The following is a 21187-nucleotide window of genomic DNA, read 5'->3' as shown; positions in this document are numbered from 1 at the left end:
AAAAAAAAAAATAGCCATGACGCAAAGGGGTTAAATAGACGGATATTCTGTCATCAAACAGATGTGAAAGTGGCAAAGTAAGAAAACTGATAAAATACTGGAAATAGCTGAGGCTAGGGTCGCAGGTACATGATGTTAATGTATAAAGACACAGAAATGAGCGTCTAAAAACTGTGACATGAAAATGCGGTTGACTGGCCCTCTCAATGATATTGGGGGGAACAAACTAGCACATTTTATGGAACAGTATGTTCCATTCACTAACACTGATGGATTGATTTAATCAATCAATAATTATCTTTGTTTGTTTGTTTTTTTGTTTCTTTTCAGTCTCCATCTCCCGATTCTTCCACGCAGGGAGCAGAATCCACCAACCGACAACATCGTCAGAATGCCTGCGAGTCAGCAGAATCCTCTTCTAATAAAGAGGTAGGTTTACTGCTCTCTGACAGCGGTATTTAACATGCGCCGGCAGGGGGGCGTATCATTCCTAGCCCAAGATGCTGTGTACTTGGTTGTCCTCATGCCAAGCCGAACAAAGCGTCCCAAAGTCTCCAACAACAGATCTAGTGTACCACTTTACTTATTGTTCCGCACATCCACCTCCCTCCGGTCCCTTCTTTGCCTCTCTCCAACTGCTCACAAACTGCCAAAACCCCCGTGCTCTAACTCAAGCCTCGCGCTACTGCCCTCTACTGTCCAGATCATATATTATATGACCAATCTCCAACAATACAGTAAACTGCAATTAACCCTTACAAGTTGATGAACATTAGTTTCCCCAGACTAGTCAGCCCTTATTCCATGTTATCAGTCCCCTGGGGGCATGATAATATAATTTGCACACGTGGTGTCATGGCCGCCCTTGCAAATCTTGGGCATGTGCGCTGCTCATTCCGGCAGCGCTCTGCACATGACCGAAAGTTATGTTCTAAACTTCCGGACATGCGCAGTGAGAGTCTCTGCAGCCAGGAAGCGTACACCTGGCTTCAGAGACGCAGGGACGCTGCCATAATGAGCGGCACGTGTGCGTGAGATTTGCATGAGCGGTGATGACACCCCTCGTGTAAATTATGTTATCACACCCATGTGGGTGTGATAACATGCAAAGAGGGATGACTAGTCTGGGGCAACGAACGCCCCATCAACTAGTCAAAGCTCTCATTAGCATAGCAAACGGCAACATTATAAAGGCTTCTTTTATACCTTGTTTTCACTCAATAACGTTATACAGGGCTGGTTAGGCAGGGAATTTACTCATACATAGGTGAATGCTGCTGGGCTGGAGGGCACGGGGGACCTTAATCTGGATAGAAGTAAATGTTGATTAAAAAGTCCCATATGTACGTGTCCGTAACGACATGTACTATAACGCTATGTTATTATTTAGCCCACACGATGAACGCCACAAAAAAACAATTAACCCCTTTCCGACCAGGTCAGTAATAGTACGCACCTGGTCGGAAAGGCCGGTTCAGCGGGGGCTCCGGCGCTGAGCCTGCACTGAACCGGGCACATGTCAGCTGATTCTTACAGCTGACATGTGCCCGCAACAGCCGCGGGTGGAATCGCGATCCACCCGTGGCTGTTAACATGTTAAATGCCGCTGTCAATCTCTGACAGCGGCATTTAACTCGCGCTTCCGTCACGTGATCGCGGGTCATCGATGGGTGGGCATGACAACCCAGGGTCTGCAGCAGACGCCTGTGGTTGTCATGTCTCAATTGCTATGAGCGCCACCTAGTGGTTGGCGCTCATAGCAAGTGAGCATTTCTGCTGCATACAAGCGATCTGCTCATCGCCTGTATGCAGTAGAAGCAATAAGACAACTGCTGCTTTTAGTCTCCTATGGAGACTATTGAAGAATGCAGAAAGGTGTAAAAAAAATGTTTTAAAAATATAAAAAAATAAAAAATATATAAAAGTTTAAATCACCCCCCTTTCGCCCCATTCAAAATAAAATAATTAAAAAAAAAAAACACATACACATATTTGGTATCGCCGCATTCAGAATCGCCAGATCTATCAATATAAAAAAAGAATGAATCTGATCGGTGAACGGTGTAACGAGAAAAAAATTCTAAACGCCAGATTTACGTTTTTTTGGTCGCTGCAACATTGCAATAAAATGCAATAACGGGCGATCAAAACATCGGATCTACTCCAAAATGGTATCAATAAAAATGTCAGCCCGGCGCGCAACAAATAAGCCCTCACCCGGCCCAAGATCCAGAAAAATGGAGATGCTACGGGTCTTGGAAAATGGCGTCATATTTTTATTTATTTTTTAGCAAACTTTGGATTTTTTTTTCACCACTTAAATAAAAAAGAACCTATACATGTTTGGTGCCTACGAACTCGTAATGACCTGGAGAATAATGATGGCAGGTCAGTTTTAGCAATCAGTGAACGTGGTAAAAAAAAAGACCCAAAAAACAACTGTGGAATTGCATTTTTTTTGCAATTTCACCGCACTTGGTATTTTTTTCCCGTTTTCCAGCACATGATATGGTAAAACCAGTGATGGCGTTTAAAAGTACAACTCGTCCCGCAAAAAATAAGCTCTCAAACGGCCATATTGAACGAAAATTAAAAAAGTTCTGGCTCTGGGAAGAAGGGGAGCAAAAAATGAAAACACAAAAACAGAAAGACCCATGGTCGTTAAGAGGTTAAAAATGCCGTCCTAGTCCTCAGAAGAAACTAAATAAAAAAGTGATCAATAAGTGATTGTCTTGTTGAACAATAGTTAAATGTAAAAAAATTCTATAAATTGGATATCCGTGTAATCATACTGATGCATACTATAAAACTGTGTAATTATTTATTTATTATGGTACCAGTGAAAAATGCAGATTGTCCTACAAAAAAATAAGCCCTCACACAACTTTGTCTATAGAAAAATAAAAAAAAATTATGGATCTCGGAATATGGCAAACCTCCCAAAAAAATGTTAAAAAATTATTTTTTTTGTGTGAGAGTAGTAAAACAAAAAGACTTTATAAATATTGGTTTGTCATTATTGCATAAATAAAGTTAATATGTCAATTGAACTAATTAGTGAACAGTGTTTAAAAATAAATAAATAAATTCAGAATTGTTTTTTATTTTTATACATGCCAGCTCCAAAAAAGTGCAGTTTAAAGTATTCAAAAAGTAGTATGTTCCAGAAATCGGGACCTCTGAAAACTACATGTTATCATGTGAAAAATAAGCCCTCGTACATCGCCATTGACAAATTGTAAAATGTATGAAAATATATGCGTTTGATATCGCCATAATTATGCTGACCCACAGAATAAAATTAACACCTTATTCATGCAGCATGTGAATAGCGGAAAATGTAACATATCAAAAAACACCATTTTTCTATTTCTCCCTATAAAAATGAATACAAGAATGGTAATAAATAATATGTACCCTAAAATGGTGCCTCTAACAAACACAACTAATCCTCAAAAAACAAACCCTCATTTATCTATGTCAACAAAAAATGTATAATACTCCTGGAATGTGACAATGAAAAAAATGAAAAATCAAAAGAAAAATTGCTTTATGACAAGGCCTCAAAATGGGTAAGTCCTTAAAGAGGACCTGTCATCAGATCAAAATAGTTATTGTTTTTTTATTTTATCCCCGCTGCTCCCCTGAGTATATGTGTACAAAGAGAGGGATTAATACAGAACCCCTTTTAGTGTGGCTGATGTCTGTGTATAGTATGTAGTAGTACACAATGTAATATTTTATGATCATTTGTATTTAGATATTAACTGACATACTTACTTTTTGGTATATTTGTGTCTTTTTAATTCAATCAAATGTATTCCTCCTGGCTTCACTGGCACAAGAATAAAGTTACAAATGACATAAATGTTTTACGGTACTTTCGGTTTCAGCCCCTGGAAATCCTGCGACCTCCTGACAGCCTCCTAGGCAGGGCCTTCACGAGGTAGCATGCAGTGTTTGCAAGCTTTACCCAAGTGTCCAAGCAGGAGCCTGCAGATACAGCCCTGAACTCCCTGTCTACTGAACCATTCTAATAAATCCCCTTAATAACTGCTAATGGTCTGAGAACAACCTAATTTTCCTTAACAAGCCACAGTCGGACTGCATTTGCTGTCTTTTGTGTGACACATGCATGTTTTACCTTGCTACATGTCTTACTTGTGTTTGAAACAAACGTTGTTTGTCTTAATTGCAGTCCAGAAAGAGCCTGGCTTCATTCCCGACCTACGTAGAAGGTAAGAATGAGAATAGATTGCCATTGATAATGAGATGTGCCAGCTTTGCACATTGCCTTCATTGCCACCACACATCTAAACTTTGTATCCTATTGCATCAAATGAGATTTATGTATAAAACTGTGACCAAGTCTGGTTTATTTTGTGTTTGCATTTTATATGTTATAGATATACATGAGCTTTCTGTCTGAAAATTTAGGAAATGATCATACTTTATTTTAGGCACTGATTTCATAAAATTTAATTGACATGGCAGCAATTTCGCAACCGTCCACACTCCACAGGGAAGTCTGCAGATCTGCACAAAAAAGCGTGGACCCTCTGGCAGATTCTCCTGCGGACTGGGTGCGTTTTTTCCTTAAAAAAAAGATACTTACCCCAGCTGGTGATTCCTCCAGTCCTGGCACATGCCGGCCTCCTGTGGTGACGTCGTATCCCAAGTCACAACTAGGACCTCTGTCTTTGATCCAGCTGATTGTAGATATCCCATGGGACAGAAGGTCACCTTTGGAGGATGGAATGTGACATGACCCGCATGGAAACCCTGCTAGGACCATCAGTGGAGGTAAGCATCTTCTTTTTTTTTTCTTTTTGTTTTGTTCATTCTTAATTTACGGATTTTGCTACGTGGCCACAGTGGACCGATGAACAATTCCACAGAGTTGTGTTCTGACTGTGGATTCAAGCCATCCTATTTATGCCTATGGGGAAAATCCACAAAATTGACATTATGATTGAAAAAACAGCAAAACATGTACATTTTCAGCCTGAAAAATAAAAAACAGTGTGCGGATGACATTAAAAAAAATCTCATCAACTTTGCTGTCCAAAAATCCGGATGGAAAATTGCAGAATATCTAAAAATACCCTTCTATCCTTTTATTGCAGGCTTTAGCGTATATCACTGTACTCTTTGTACTGGCCCAGTCTCCTTATGGAGCGTCCTCCTTATGACAGATTAATCATACAAAAGCAATCTTCATCCGGACAGGTTAGCTAGAAAGGAATTTATCGCTGACTGCTAATCAATGTATGTATCTATCACTAAATGGCAGAATCTTCTCATTAGGGTGATCGGGAAGTATGAGCTCTGTTTTCCCCTGAAGCATGTCCTATAATTACCGTGCCTTCCAGAGCAAGCTATTACTTCTAGATGCGGTGTATTCATCACCACAGGTTGCCATCCCTTCGTGCTGGAAGAATACAGTTTTGCAGCAGGGTTCTTGCTTTAATAGCAGGAGCCGAGAACGCTAACCCCTGGTCCACTTGAGTGATGGTTGCTGCAGAATTGTTTCCTCTCTGTTTTTTACCAGCGTGGTAAAATGTATTAAGGTGTGTTGTCTTGAGAATATACCTGTGCTTAGATTGTTTGTAAAGAATTTGATGAGTTATTTGTTGTGTGTTCCTTTTACCTCCTTCTAGTCATGGAGGCATAATATCTGATTAATTGAACCAATCCAAAGTCATTATATAGAACTTGTAAATCTAGTGTTGTTAGAGCATTGGTCAACTTAGACATTTACCGTATGGCATAGCCACAAGAAATGCTATAGATGTGTAATAGATACTCGTCTCAACTCCTGCACCTCTCCAGAAAAGGGGTCCACCAAGCCCCATCCGGCCGGTAAGGCAACCACAGATAAAGGATAGAAAGCTAGCTGCCTGGGTCCTGTAGACCTGCAATAATTGTTTAAGCTTACACATCCCCTGCCCTCTGTAATAAATTAAAATTTACAATGTCACCTTAAAGGGGCTGTCCACTACTTTTAAACACCTTATCAATGGACTCCTAGAAGTGCAAAAGGAAAAAAGACCTAGCAGATTGGTGCTACTCATCTTTTCTGCTGCCATCACTCACCGTCACCACTTCTGACCTCCTCTTCAAGTGGGTTACATGCACTACCCTGGACCATAATAAAGGGTTTAAAGCAGTGGACAACCTCTTTTAAGTTACAATATTAATGTGCCTGAGACGTCTTTTAGATTTTCTGTCCCTTGTGAGGTTCACAAATCCTTTATCCTTATTTCAAGTACATCCATTCATAGACCATTTCTAATGTAGCCAATAAATGTTGCGAAGAACCAGAAATACAAATAACAAAAACCAGCAAAGAACAAGTTTGTTACTATATCAAGTGCAATCATCATGTTGGACACTATTTATCACCTAGTATGAATGCATCCTATCAATGGATTGTCTGTTATAGTACCATGTTGATATGAATGGTATATTAATCTTGGTGGATATTGAAATAAGCAAAATTGATCTGGGTCATTAATTAAAAAGATTTCACAAGTAACTATTTTTTTTATTTTAAATGATTGATCATACAAAGTTATAAATCTTTGCAATATATTCCAGTACCTTCTTTTGCTTCTTTCTCTCCCTGTTTAAGCATAGGGAGGGAAGCACAGATGCTCACAGGGGGAGAGTGTAAATAGTATTCTTGTTAATGCAGTAGATCACTGCAACTTGGAAAAGAGCACTGTACTGTCAGTACTGTTTTAACTGCCTAGTTCTTGGTCTTTTAGAATTTACTTTGAACTGCTGCTGTAGAAAGAATCAAAGAATACTTGCAAACACTATCCCTATATGAGCTTATCTGCTCTACTCGCCATAATCAGACAGGGAGACTGTTTGTAAATAATGTTTGAATAGGGATGATTGCTAGAGCAGCAGTTCAAAGCAGCTTGTAAGAGAGCATTAACTAGGCAGGTAAAAAAGCACTTTGAGCATAATATTTGAGAGCGAAGTAAGCAAATAAGATAATGGAGTGTATTACAAAGATTAATAACTTTGTAAAAAGTGTTCAATGAAATACAAAAAGTTTAGTTTCTCTTCTAGCAACCCTTTGTATCTTATTTTAGTAACGCAACAAAAAACAAGTACAGTTTTGGGCACATGCAAGTTATTATACCAGTGTAACTTAATTTTGGTTAAATTAATATTTTCCTTGCTCATGTGAATTTGCTGAGAATTTCTTAATATGTTCAATGCTAGAACTTAAATATACATATTTTCTCCCAGTCCCTGGACCCTGCGATCCAGAAGATTTAATTGATGGCATAATATTTGCTGCCAATTACCTTGGTTCCACTCAGCTACTGTCTGATAAAACCCCTTCTAAGAATGTGCGGATGATGCAAGCACAAGAAGCAGTTAGTCGGATTAAGGTAAGAGGTTAAACTTTCTGTCACCTATTGTGTTTAGAGATTATTCTGTTATATGTACTCAAATTCTATCATTTGTTTTACCACAGTCGGACAAAAAAATAATCTGAATCAATCAAGAACTTTTTAAAGGAACACTGAATGTAGAATATACACTACAAAAAAAATCACCAATTCCTTATTGTCCTCCTGTCGATTGATCAGATGTTATCTGATATTACAATACAAAAATTGAGAAATATGCACAGAATTTTTCTATATGTCTCCCAGGAGATCCACAATTTTACCTTCTTTCTGTTCACACAATAAGCTAAAAACCTTGCTTTTTCTGTAAGGCAACTGTCTGCAGTAGGAGCGCTTCGCTGTCTCTTTGTCTGACTTATGAGAGTAAAGATCCTAGATTAAAGCTCTTACTATGCAGCTTCATGAACAAAATAAATAATTTATCTGGTTGCTTTTAGACATGGCTCAAAAAGTGAGCTTGAACCAAGCAGATGGGTATGAACTAGTTACGGTATATGATTTCGGAAAGATTTAAATTAAATGTATTAACATTGTACTTAAAGGGGTTCTCCGTGAATAGAGCAGAATTATAAATGTCATTATAAATAAATTCTGAAATATTTTTAATTAGCAAATCGCAATCTAGAACAGTAATCACTATAGAATTATAATGAATGCCTCCTTGTTACACTAACAGAAACTTGTCCTAGAATGGTAATAGGACAGGTGCCTATAAGCATGTGTAGTAGGAAGCTCCATTGCTTTGACCTGGAGATACCTATCGCATGAATTGTCATTCAGAAAGACAGGGTGGATAGCAATGTGAGCAGTCTCTTCTTACCACAACACACCTAGTATCTCCAGTAATAGGCCAAAAAGACAGGGTGGGTAAAGCGTGAACAGCCTCTTCTTACCTCAGCACCCCTGGTATGTTCAGTAATGTATTAGGAAAATATGATGGACAGCAGTGTGAGCAGTCTCTTCTCACCACAACACACATAGTATCTGCAGTAATAGGCTCGAACGACAGGGTGGGTAAAGTGTGAGCATTCTCTTCTCACTTCAGCACCCCTGGTATGTCCAATATTGCATTAGGAAACATGATGGACTGCAGTGTGAGCAGTCTCTTCTTACCTCAGCACTCCTGGTATCTCCAGTGGTACATCAAAATATACACTGGCAGCACATCTTCCTACACATGGGGACAGAAATTTCTACTGCATATGCTCACTAGAACCTGTCCTAACATTGTAGAACAGGTTTCTGTCAGAGTAACAAGGTGGAGGCCATTTTAATGCTACAGTGATTGGCAACCAAGGTAAAATATTGTGATTTCCTAATTAAATGTATTTTCTATTTAGGAATTTATTACAGTTACATTTCCTTTACTTGTTTTTTTTTTATATTCCTGGAGAAACCCTTGAAAGAGGTTTTCTAGTTTGGAATAAAAATACAAAGGCTTGCTGCACGAGGCATGTAAAAATAGCAAACTCATCTATACTTACTGCATCTGAATTTCCAAGGTCACCCACACTCTTTGTTAATAAAGTTTTAATGGTGACATCAGGAGCACAGCATGTAACCGCTGCAACCAATCAGCAGTGATACCAAGATAGACGGCACAATATTGCTTTGTTCTTGCCCAGTGATTGGCTGCATCAGTCACATGATGTAGCCATAACATCACTGTTGAAGCAATATCAACAATGATGGGGGGCAGCAATGGATGCTGGAGTGACAGGGTAAAGTATGGCTGACTTTTTTTTTTACATACAACAAGTCTTTGGCTTGAAAAAAATATAAAACTGGAAAACCCTTTTAATTCTTTTGGTTATTCTAATTCCCAACACATAGTTAAACTAGTTTCCTATTACAAATGATAGTGGTATATTGCCAGGATATGACACCGATGTCTGATCAGTGCAGGGCTGATATCTATAAAACCTGACAATCAGAGTGAAGTGCTGCTTCACATGACAGGAGACAAAGTGGCATGGTGTTTTCCTTGTGGCACTTTGTCTGTCATATTGGACACACCGTCACTACTCAGGTAATCAATATGCCACCAATGTCTGTGGTGAGACAACCCTATATAGACAACTGCATTGCTGCTAATTTGTCACTCTCTGATACAATGATAGTTTAGGGGTAAATGGTTACATTCCCTACATTTTCATCATTTTTACAATGCTACATCCATATTTTAATATGAGTTATCTCCATTACCGTTAAGTTCATGTTTTTATTTTTTTTCTGTGGATTCTGATAAATTTAAAGTGTAAGTAAACCTTTGATACCATGTCTATATATGTGTGCAAGTAGAACAGTGGTTTTGGGTCTTGAGATCTCCACCGATCTCTCACAAAACCCTCTGATATTTGCACATCTCAGGAGGCAGGAGAGCGCAGTTCTTACCTCAGACACAAAGGAGTATGGAAGAAGGTAAAAACCTGTGATTTCTATTGTATCATTACCCTGTTCGGTGTGTGTGCTTGGGCAGGAGCACACCGCTCCTATCTCCTTGAGGTGGTCACATTTTTTTTTGAGAGATCGATGGGGGCCTTAAGACTTGTATCCACCTATTTGTTTGCAATTAGAAGGGCACAGGTATATATAAAAATGGTATCAAAGGTTTACTTACTCTTGAAAGCATTTATTAAAGAGGTTCTCCACAATTTGAAAATTTAAATTGCTTATGGAAATGTCATTCTAAATAAATTGCTAAATGCTTTTAATTGGCAAGTCACAATCGATTTGTCTTGTGAAGTAATCACTATAGAATTAAAATGACTGCTCTCCTGTAATGCTGACAGAAACCTGTCTAAGGCTGCTTTCACACATTGCGTATTTCCCTGCGTTTTTTTACGCGCGTATTTTCCTGCTTTTTTTACCTGTGTTTTTTTACGGAGGTGCAGGAGAAATGAAGTGTGAGGAGCATGGACACCTGTCTGTAATGTAATGTATGTGTCTGTATGTATGTAATGTAATGTAATGTATGTGTCTGTGTGTCGTGTGTGTACTGTCTGTGTCTGTGTGTACTGTCTGTGTCGTGTGTGTGTGTGAGTGTCCCCCTAGCAGTGTATGTACAGACAGCTTCTGGCTGCAGAACATACACTGCTTTAAAAGAAATAAACTATGGATACTCACCTATCCGATGGATGGGAGAGGCGTCCGGTCCCGCGGTTTCCAGCATCTGCCGTGAAGCGATCAGCTGACTGTCGGCTGACCGGCTTGTAAATCAGCTGACCGGCTGGTTACAAGCCGGTTAGCTAGCAGCTGATCGCTTCACCGGCAGATGCTGGAAGCGCGGGACCGGACGCCTCTCCCATCCATCGGATAGGTGAGTATCCAAAGTTTGTCCCGTGCCTCCGTAAAAAAGCGCTGGAATTACGCAGTGTGTGAACAGCGCTGCGTAATTCCATCGCTTATAATGGGCACAATATGGGAGAAAGTGCAGGACGCAGCTGCGTAAAGAATTGACATGTCAATTCTTTACGCAGCTGCGCTTTCGCGCTGCGTAAAATCACACAGTGTCTGAACGGCAAAGTGAATTTCCTATTCACTTTGCTGGCAGACACAAGGCACATTGCGTATTTTGAAAAAGCGCGCGCAAAAAAGCGCGTGAAAATACGCAGTGTGTGAACGCAGCCTTAGAATGTTAGGCTAGGTGCCTGTGAGCATGTGTGGTAGAAGCTTCCTCTTCCCTACGCTTCATGTGTAGGAAGATATGCTCCCAGTGGCTAATGAATGTGATACTGGAGATACCAGGAGTGTTGAGGTAATAAGAGTCTGATCACACTCTGGTCCACCCTGTCTTGCTGATCTAATACTGGGGATATCAAGGATGCTGAGGTAAGGAGAGGCTGCTCACACTGCTGTCCACCCTGTCTTGCTGATCTAATACTGGAGATATCATGGGGGTGCTGAGGTAAGTAGAGGCTGCTCACTCTGCTCCATCCTGTCTATTTCATATAATACTGGAGATATCAGGCATGCTGAGGTAAGAAGAGGCTGTTCACCCTGCTGTCCACCCTGTCTTTCTTAATATCACAGCAGAGTACACATTCTCATAAGCACCGGTCCTAAGATTCTAGGACAAGTTTCCATCAGTGTAATAAGACTGCGGCCATTATTATTCTTTCGTGTTTACTTCCCTAGACAAAACAGTTGTGATTTGCTAATTTAAAGTATTTAAAAATTGATTAATAATTAAATTTCCTTTAGTTATTTTTCTATTCCTGGAGAACCCACTTAATATATGCCAAATAACTAAAAACGCAAAGGCACAACTGTAAAGTAAGTTAAAAGACAGAGCTAACCCATATTTCTCATTCCACTAAATGCACCATAGCTGATAATGGTAGCTTCTTGAATTCTGTCTTACATTGTCAGTAGCTGCCCAATATATTCCCCTGATTAGAATTAGTATCTGTAACCTATCCTCTAACCATATTCCTGTCTCTGTTTATTTCATGCTAAGCAGATGGCCCAGAAATTAGCCAAAAGCAGGAAGAAGGTGCAGTACAATCTCATCAATTTGTTGTTATGCTTGCTATTTTATTATTATTATTATTATTATTATTTTTTTAGTTTGCATTTTCTTATCTTACTATGTCATCTTTTCTGTGAAAGCTACCCTCTCATAGAAATTTTCATTCTTTATACTATAACCATTAACCACTGGTCATGAAGTCATTCATATCTAATATGGTCATGCATACAATAGCTAAATATTTGCTAAATTTAGGTTTACTGTATGCTAAAATGTTGTCTACTGTCCTTCAAATGTGACATCGCTTAGCATAAAGAATTCTGTATATTCTATATAGAATAAACGTCCAATTTATAATTTGATAAATTAAGTATTTCGTAAAGCATTTTTTATTTTTGTCATTGAGGCATATATCAACGCTGAGAAGTATTGCTTTACTTATTTAGTACTGGTCTAAAAAAATGACGTTTCAGTACATCTCTTAATGGATTACTTTTATATTCTGTCATCTATTTTTGCTGTGTCAGAAAACTAGTAAAATTCTATAGATTGATCTGGTAGAGATTGGACTAGAAACCAGATAAAACGTTTATTTCAGTAGCACGTACAATATTTGAACCCCCTTACTTTTATTAAACAAAAAATAATAAATAGAAACAAAAATTCCATTTAAAATTGAAAACTCTTCAGTAAATATAAGCACTTTACTATTCCTTTCCACCATGAAAAAGGGTATTGTTTTACCTATTTTTGAATGGTGGTGTGGTCAGAAATGCAGGCTTACATCCAATTCAATCTCAATAAGACTGAGATAGTTCTATTCCGAAGGGGGACACGGGACCCTTTTCTGGTAAAAGCGCTCATACACATTGTCACAAACAGAACTCCACTGCCACCAATCGTCAGGACAATCCCGCATTTCACTGGCTATTCAAGGACAAGGCGACGGCTGCTTTCACTACTAGGCAGGTTTTTGGGCGCTGTCCAGTGAACATTTAGCATATACAAATCCAATTCCAACACACGGGTATATATAATATTATCAATAATAATTATTAAATATTATATAATTATTTTACCGTAGTGTAGGGACTCACAAGACAGTGAGGACCCTTGATGTGGGTTGCGAGTGTGCGTATTTTGTCTAAAATATGGACCAATACCTCATATTCTTATTATATTTTTCTATACATTTTATATTTTTTACCGGGTGCAGCCAAACAGACCCATCAATGGTGACCTTGTATACTAGGGGCCTGTACCTCTGTTGTGCACTGAGAGAGTGCCAGGCAGCCCGTCTAATCGAATAGTAGGGGCGTGTAATAGGCTGTGGCTAGGGATTGTTTTGTTTTTTTATATTCTTAACTAAAATGTTAAAATAACATATCAATTAATGTTAAGAAGAAGTCGTTTGCACAGTGGCAAGAGTCACCATTGTACGAGAGGATCTGGGTGGTAGGTCTGATGTACTTGGTATGTTCAACCACCAGCCCTCAACATATTATGGGTGTCCTAAAAGTAACTAAAAAAAAAAAAACAGCAAGGAGCATCATAACAAGTAACACTATCCAGTCGCAGGAACATTATTTGTAAATGATGTTATTCAAAAATGCTTTCATTTTGCGTGATCTGCTGCAGTAAATTAATATTTATATGGGGAAAGTTGCCTCTTCTTAATTGAAAAGCACGAGCTGTATGCATAATTTTACCTTGTCATGTGGATTTTCTACTGAATGGTAACAGGCTTTATAAAAATTGTTACATTGTGATTTGTGACATTGTGTTTATGTCTAAAATGTAATACAAATACATATACATAATAGCTTGCTTACGTAAGCCACACATTTGGGTTATTTAGGCTTCTTTTTGTGAGTCTGCTGTTCTGATAGCACGCTTTGTCTTCACTTTTGTCTGCTCTTTATTTTATCTCGGAATTTGTGAGGGATTCAGCTTCCTTTTTGATTTGCTGTTTTGGTAGGCTACCGAAGGAGAAGCACAGCCCATGACAGAAGTGGACTTGTTCATTTCTACTCAAAGAATAAAAGTATTGAATGCAGATACACAGGTAAACAGGTTATAATAAGTGGAAATAATGGTTTATATGTAATGTTGTGTGTTAATGAAAGAGCTTTACGGAGAATGTACTTATGTGTAACTGTTCTTCACGGACATGCTGTGAGGTGGGGATGTCGGGGAGTCCAAGGTCAAAAGCCAGCAAGGAATGTCCTAAACAGAGGGGAGAGGCAAAGGCATAGTCAGGTCACAGTCCGGGGTCTGAATTCCAAGAAGGTAGACAAAGGGGCTAGGCAAATGGATGGTCAAAGGCAAATCCAAGGTTGGTCAACAAAGATCAAAATACTAGAACTCAAAGCGCAGCGCAAACACACACACACCAAAAGTGAGCTGAGCTACAACTGGCAGAGATGAGTGGCAGACAACCAGCTAAATAGCCTGGGAATCATTGCAAACAGAAGACATCTGTAGGAAACCAAGCACACCCCGGCCCTGATTGGGCAACCTTGGCTATCAATCACCACACTGACAGTTCAGCATGCCCAAGGCTGAGATTGGACGGCTGAAATGTCTATCATGATACTGCTACTCGCCACACTGAGAGGAGGAATCGTGACATAGAGATTGCTCTCTAATTTTATGGCCACCCTAGCACAAGTACAATCTGTCAGCAGGTTTTTGCAATGTAATCTGAGGACAGCATGATGTAGGGGTTAAAACACTGAATTCAGCTATGTGACTCTCATATAGGGTCGAAGTTGGAAACCTGAAAGATCTACCTTAAATAAATAAACTATATGCAGCACCGTGACATTACATGACAATTGTATAATCAGCTATTCCTAATGCACTGGCATCTGTCTGTCTTGGAATCATTCTTTTGAATATGATCAAGGATTTAGAAATATACCAGGAATTCATATTCCTTTCAATACAACCTACAGCGGAAGGAAATGGCCCAGAATAAATTGCAACCATAAAGCATATGCAATCTAGCACAAATAATATGAATGTAGGAACCTGAGCCAGATCAATACTTCTCAACCTGTATTCATTCATTAACACCAGTGGTAAAATTAAAAAATGATTCTTTATTGATACATGAATGGTTACACAGACATTTAAAGACAAATCAATACAGAAAAAAAACACGTTAAAAATATATTTAAATAATCCTGGAGGCGGAAATATGACAAATTATAAAGCACATAAGAAGTTATATCAGCAATAAATGATGAGTCAATGTAAGAATACGCATGTAACCAGATGTAAGAAAATGGATGGAACACTGAAATGTATAACAATGTATAACAATTATATTACAGGTGGTGTGTACTGAGCCAAACCCCTATAAGAAGGGATTCAAAATATCACTAAAGTATAACTGATAATAATGACTGTTTTATCCAAGAAAAGTTGCTTAAATAACACAGCACAAATGTTATGCTGCATTTTTGCAGCATTTTTGCACTTTCTCGCACTTTCTCATTGCTTTTTATGGGTGAAAAAAGCGCTGCAAAAACCCTGAAATAATTGACATGCTGCAGATTTTCACAGACGCAGCAGTGCTTAAATTCAGCCAGGAAAAAAAAAAAAAAGACAAGGGTGTGCATGAGAGTTCTTAAATCGAATAGCTTTTGCTGGTACTGTAAAACAAAGCTTCTTTTCTGTAGAAAAAGCACAACACTGCAAAAACGTCACGTGTGAACATAGCCTTATTAAGAGGGTTTGGTTTTGTATTTTATTCATATAACTAATACCTTATTAGAAGGGTTCAGTTCTATTAAAATTATTGGTTATACTTTAGTGATATTTCTAATCATTTATTGGAAGAGTTTGGTTCAGTGCACACCACCTGTAATACAATTTTATTATACAGCCTGCTGCCGAGTAGTCCTCCATATTCATGAGCTCTGTCTAACTCTACAGATGGGCAACTTTCTGCCTATGCAGAGTGTACACAGAAAACTCATCTTTATACAGAGCTCAGCATTCAGAGAACTGGTAGATCTGCAACAGATGAAACCGTGATTTTATGAAAACTGCATCAAGCAGCCTAGTAAGGGATACATTATTGGAATCAGGGTCTCTGCCAGTACATAATGCTTCTCTTAGATGGCGAAGCTAAAACCTGGTGACAAATGTCCTTTAATTGTCCTTTAATTAACTTCAGCCCACACATACAATGACATTGTGTTTAATTAAAATGTTGCTCTCTATAATTAGATAATTTAGCATCCTAAATGCCAAAATGTGGTCACAAAGGTGTTTTCATACGCTTGCAATGATTTTTCAAAAGGGAATTTTTTTTTATAGTAATAAATATCTCTTTGCATTGCCAAAAGCTATTTCCTGCAAGTGCAGATGTTTATTTCAATAGGGAGAGGGAATTGGCTGATGCCATAGCTGTCTTAATTCACGCTATGTTCCCATCTGTGTTTCAGTCACAGATTTGCTCATGGTTAATTGTATTTGACTGTCTAAATCATGAAACTCGCGGGACTACATTATAAGTCAGTGGGGTCCGTCGGGCTCTTTTTAATGTTCATTCTATGATGTATCCAGTATGATGCCGATATAAACAGATCCTCCTTTGAACCAAAAGGATTGGGCATGTTGAAATTCAACATGCTAATCCTTCTATTTGTGTTTCACTAATTCCCTACCCATTTGATGCATTGATTATTTAATTCTTGGTGTGTGAATCTGTTTGGGCCATTTATGAAGAAAATAGTTTTTTCCATTCTATGTTATGGACCGTTTTCCCTACAAAATGGTAAAACAGGCGAATTGATCAACTCCCTCTAAATCCTTAAATCCTGCCAATCGTAGCGCAGGGCTCCATTCAACAATATCAATGTGAACTTCGTGTACACACTGATATTGTTGAATGGAGGTCCTAATTCCTAAACATGAATATAGAAATGTCAATGGCTGTGTGTGTATATGTATGTATGTATGTGTCTGTGTGTGTGTGTGTGTGTGTGTATATATATATATATATATATATATATATATATATATATATATATATATATATATATACATATACAGTACAGACCAAAAGTTTGGACACACCTTCTCATTTAAAGTTTTTTCTGTATTTTCATGACTATGAAAATTGTACATTCACACTGAAGGCATCAAAACTATGAATTAACACATGTGGAATTATATACTTAACAAAAAACTGTGAAACAACTGAAAATATGTCTTATATTCTAGGTTCTTCAAAGTAGCCACCTTTTGCTTTGATGACTGCTTTGCACACTCTTGGCATTCTCTTGATGAGCTTCAAGAAGTAGTCACCGGAAATGGTTTTCACTTCACAGGTGTGCCCTGTCAGATTTAATAAGTGGGATTTCTTGCCTTATAAATGGGGTGGTGACCATCAGTTGTGTTGTGCAGAAGTCAGGTGGATACACAGCAGATAGTCCTACTAAATAGACTGTGAGAATTTGTATTATGGCAAGGAAAAAGCAGCTAAGTAAAGAAAAACGAGTGGCCATCATTACTTTAAGAAATGAAGGTCAGTCAGTCCGAAAAATTGGGAAAACTTTGAAAATGTCCCCAAGTGCAGTTGCAAAAACCATCAAGCACTACAAAGAAACTGGATCACATGAGGACCACCCCAGGAAAGGAAGACGAAGAGTCACCTCTGCTTCTGAGGATAAGTTTATCCGAGTCACCAGCCTCAGAAATCGCAGGTTAACAGAAGCTCAGATTAGAGACCAGGTCAATGCCACACAGAGTTCTAGCAGCAGACACATCTCTTCAGCAACTGTTAAGAGGAGACTTTGTGCAGCAGGCCTTCATGGTAAAATAGCTGCTAGGAAACCACTGCTAAGGACAGGCAACAAGCAGAAGAGACTTGTTTGGGCTAAAAAACACAAGGAATGGACATTAGAACAGTGGAAATCTGTGCTTTGGTCTGATGAGTCCAAATTTGAGATCTTTGGTTCCAACCACCGTGTCTTTGTGCGACACAGAAAAGGTGAACGGATGGACTCTACATGCCTGGTTTCCACCGTGAAGCATGGAGGAGCAGGTGTGATGGTGTGGGGGTGCTTTGCTGGTGACACTGTTGGGGATTTATTCAAAATTAAAGGCATACTGAACCAGCAAGGCTACCACAGCATCTTGCAGCGGCATGCTATTCCATCCGGTTTGCGTTTAGTTGGACCATCATTTATTTTTCAACAGGACAATGACCCCAAACACACCTCCAGGCTGTGTAAGGGCTATTTGACCAAAAAGGAAATTGATGGGGTGCTACGCCAGATGACCTGGCCTCCACAGTCACCAGACCTGAACCCAATCGAGATGGTTTGGGGTGAGCTGGACCGCAGAGTGAAGGCAAAAGGGCCAGCAAGTGCTAAGCATCTCTGGGAACTCCTTCAAGATTGTTGGAAGACCATTTCAGGTGACTATCTCTTGAAGCTGATCAAGAGAATGCCAAGAGTGTGCAAAGCAATCATCAAAGCTAAAGGTGGCTACTTTGAAGAACCTAGAATATAAGACATACTTTCAGTTGTTTCACACTTTTTTGTTAAGTATATAATTCCACATTTGTTAATTCATAGTTTTGATGCCTTCAGTGTGAATGTACTATTTTCATAGTCATGAAAATACAGAAAAATCTTTAAATGAGAAGGTGTGTCCAAACTTTTGGTCTGTACTGTATGTATATATATATATGTATGTATATATATATATATATATATATATATATATATATATATATATATATATATATATATATATTATTTATTTAGCAAAGGACACATGTGCACAGTATTATGTATTTCTTTCTTTGTTTTCTTCAGCTATTTGACCTGTCTTTGTATGTAGTGATTATTGAGCAGAGGCTTGGTGTTCTGGTCTATATACTGTTCAGAGAAGTATACATGATGTTCTTGCTGCTGAAAACTGGATCATCGCATGCCTTGTAGCAGGCTATAAGTGATTGTCATCTTTGACATTGAGACCAAAAATGTAAACTAGTCTAGTCTGTGTGTAACTCGGCCCTAGCTCTCACTGTGCATCAGTAGTCTCAGGAGATAGAGGACTCATCTTGCATCCTCCTGTTCACACCCTGCAGGAGACAATGATGGATCACCCTTTGAGGACTATTTCATACATTGCTGATATTGGGAATATTGTAGTCCTGATGGCACGCAGACGAATGCCACGCAGCAATTCTCAGGATAATGTGGAGGCCTCTCATCCCTCCCAAGATGGAAAGAGACAGTACAAGATGATCTGTCACGTCTTTGAGTCCGAGGACGTAAGTACCATGTGACCTGTAGCTATAACAACTTATGCATGCTTCCAACAGCTTATTTTATCATTCTTCATTATTTTTTCAGATGTCAGGAAGAAATAGAGCACAAGAAGTAAATTAATTTTAAATTAAATTCATTAGTTGTTTAATCCAGCACTGCTGCTCCCATGGTCAGCGCCAGTCTACTGCCATGGCTTCACGTCCATTGACCTATGCCACCAATCACTGACCTCAGTGGTCACATGTTGTACATGCCAATATGCCAATTACTGGCTGCAGCAATGAATGATGAACTAGACATCATTGCTCCAAGAATGCTGGAGAGTGGGAGCTCTGCGGTCGCAGGGGGTTAAAATGATTAATGCTTCATTTTTTAGCATATTTGCACCTCACAGGCAGAAACAGCACCAGGAGGTAATTAGAAAGAAGCTTCTATTTATCATTAAAACACATTGGCAAATTTTTAAAAGTACTGGACAACCCTTTTAAGTCTTTACAAAAATAATCTAAGCAGTCTGCACACACTGACATTTATCTGTACATTTTTTTTTAATCCATCATCTTTCACAAAAAAGCAATCTTAGAAAAACATATCTGTTAATGTCTTGGTTCATTTCAATGAGCTTTTTGGTTAATTTCAGTGTCCTATTTGGTTTCCGTTACTTTTGATGGGCAGTATAATGCGGAACCTTACCATACCCTACCAAGTGAAAAAAGCAAAGAAAATGGATGCCTGACAAATGCGCTTTGAATGAGAATTCTGTGGGTGTTCAATACACTTTAGTGACTATTCTTCAACTTCACATAGTGCATATTAATGCTCTTAGATAAAGTACAAATTTAGTTTTCCAAGTGCTGAACTGATCTTCTGCTTACGTTTTAGGAATCCACTAAAGTGATTGGGGTTTGCTAGTCTTAAAAATAGTTTTTATATTTTGCGCCAATGTGAAAAAACTTTAGAGTGGTATCTCAGCCAATAGCATGTATCTCCTATTGGCTGCTGGCTGTTTCCGAGTAGAGAGGGAGGGCACATGCTTGGCAGCCGATCAATTCAAACTCTTGCAATCTGCATCTGTGACGCTGGGAATAGACGGAGGACTAAGGTCCTCCTTCCTAGTGATTGTTGGTAGTGATAGCAGTCCAACTCCCACCAATGTAACATTATCTCCTATCTGGTGGTTAGATGATACATCTTTTGGCTATAAGTCCTGAATTTGGGTACTAATTGCTGAGGTGCAACTGTTTATTTATTGACGTACTGCGTGTAAGACACACAATCATAGAGAAGGCTCTTAGATGTTGTGCCCCTTTAGTAAATTGGTTGTATTTGTTTAGTTTGTCATGATCATATCCAATTCTTGACACTATACAGTGGTGTGAAAAAGGGTTTGCCCCCTTCCTGATTTCTTATTCTTTTGCAGGTTTCTCACACTTAAATGTTTCAGATCACAAAACATATTTAAATATTAGACAAAGATAACACAAGTAAACACAAAATGCAGTTTTTAAATGAAGGTCTTTATTATTAAGGGAAAAAGAAATCCAAACCTTTTATTTCTGGGCCCTGTGTGAAAAAGTGACTGCCCCCTAAACCTAATAACTGGTTGTGCCACCCTTAGCAGCAACAACTGCAATCAAGCGTTTGCGATAACTGGCAATGAGTCTTTTACAACACTCTGGAGGAATTTTGGCCCACTCATCTTTGCAGAATTGTTGTAATTCAGACACATTGGAGGGTTTCCGGGCATGAACTCCCTTTTTAAGGTCATGGCACAGCATCTCAATTGGATTAAGGCCAGGACTTTGATTAGCCACTGCAAAGTCGTAATTTTGATTTTCTTAAGCCATTCAGGTGGACTTGCTGGTGTGTTTTGGATGATTGTCCTGCTGCATAACCCAAGTGTGCTTCAGCTTCAGGTCACGAACAGATGGCCGGACATTCTCCTTCAGGATTTTTTGGTAGACAGCAGAATTCATGGTTCCATT

The 21187-nt window shown here is 38.8% G+C and overlaps 1 protein-coding gene across 5 annotated transcripts in view; it reads left to right on the top strand.

Annotated features, from left to right (window-relative positions):
• The window catches only part of APBA1 (amyloid beta precursor protein binding family A member 1), a 214662-nt gene that overhangs the window by 171326 nt on the left and 22149 nt on the right, over window positions 1-21187 (top strand). For 4 of the 5 annotated variants that reach the window (XM_073670074.1, XM_073670029.1, XM_073670060.1 and 1 more), the window contains exons 3-8: window positions 331-429; window positions 4199-4238; window positions 7267-7412; window positions 11896-11928; window positions 13883-13969; window positions 19019-19204. In XM_073670074.1, the coding sequence (XP_073526175.1) occupies window positions 331-429; window positions 4199-4238; window positions 7267-7412; window positions 11896-11928; window positions 13883-13969; window positions 19019-19204 (591 nt within the window). The remainder of the gene's footprint in view (window positions 1-330; window positions 430-4198; window positions 4239-7266; window positions 7413-11895; window positions 11929-13882; window positions 13970-19018; window positions 19205-21187) is intronic. The other variant, XM_073670132.1, reaches the window with a different exon arrangement.

Source organism: Phyllobates terribilis, unplaced genomic scaffold (genome assembly GCF_046119375.1).
Source record: "Phyllobates terribilis strain yellow unplaced genomic scaffold, ASM4611937v1 Scaffold_1__5_contigs__length_1240528914, whole genome shotgun sequence".
Lineage (NCBI taxonomy): Eukaryota > Metazoa > Chordata > Amphibia > Anura > Dendrobatidae > Phyllobates > Phyllobates terribilis.
Note: the sequence above shows the minus strand (reverse complement) of the source record. Positions and strands in the feature narration are given on the sequence as shown.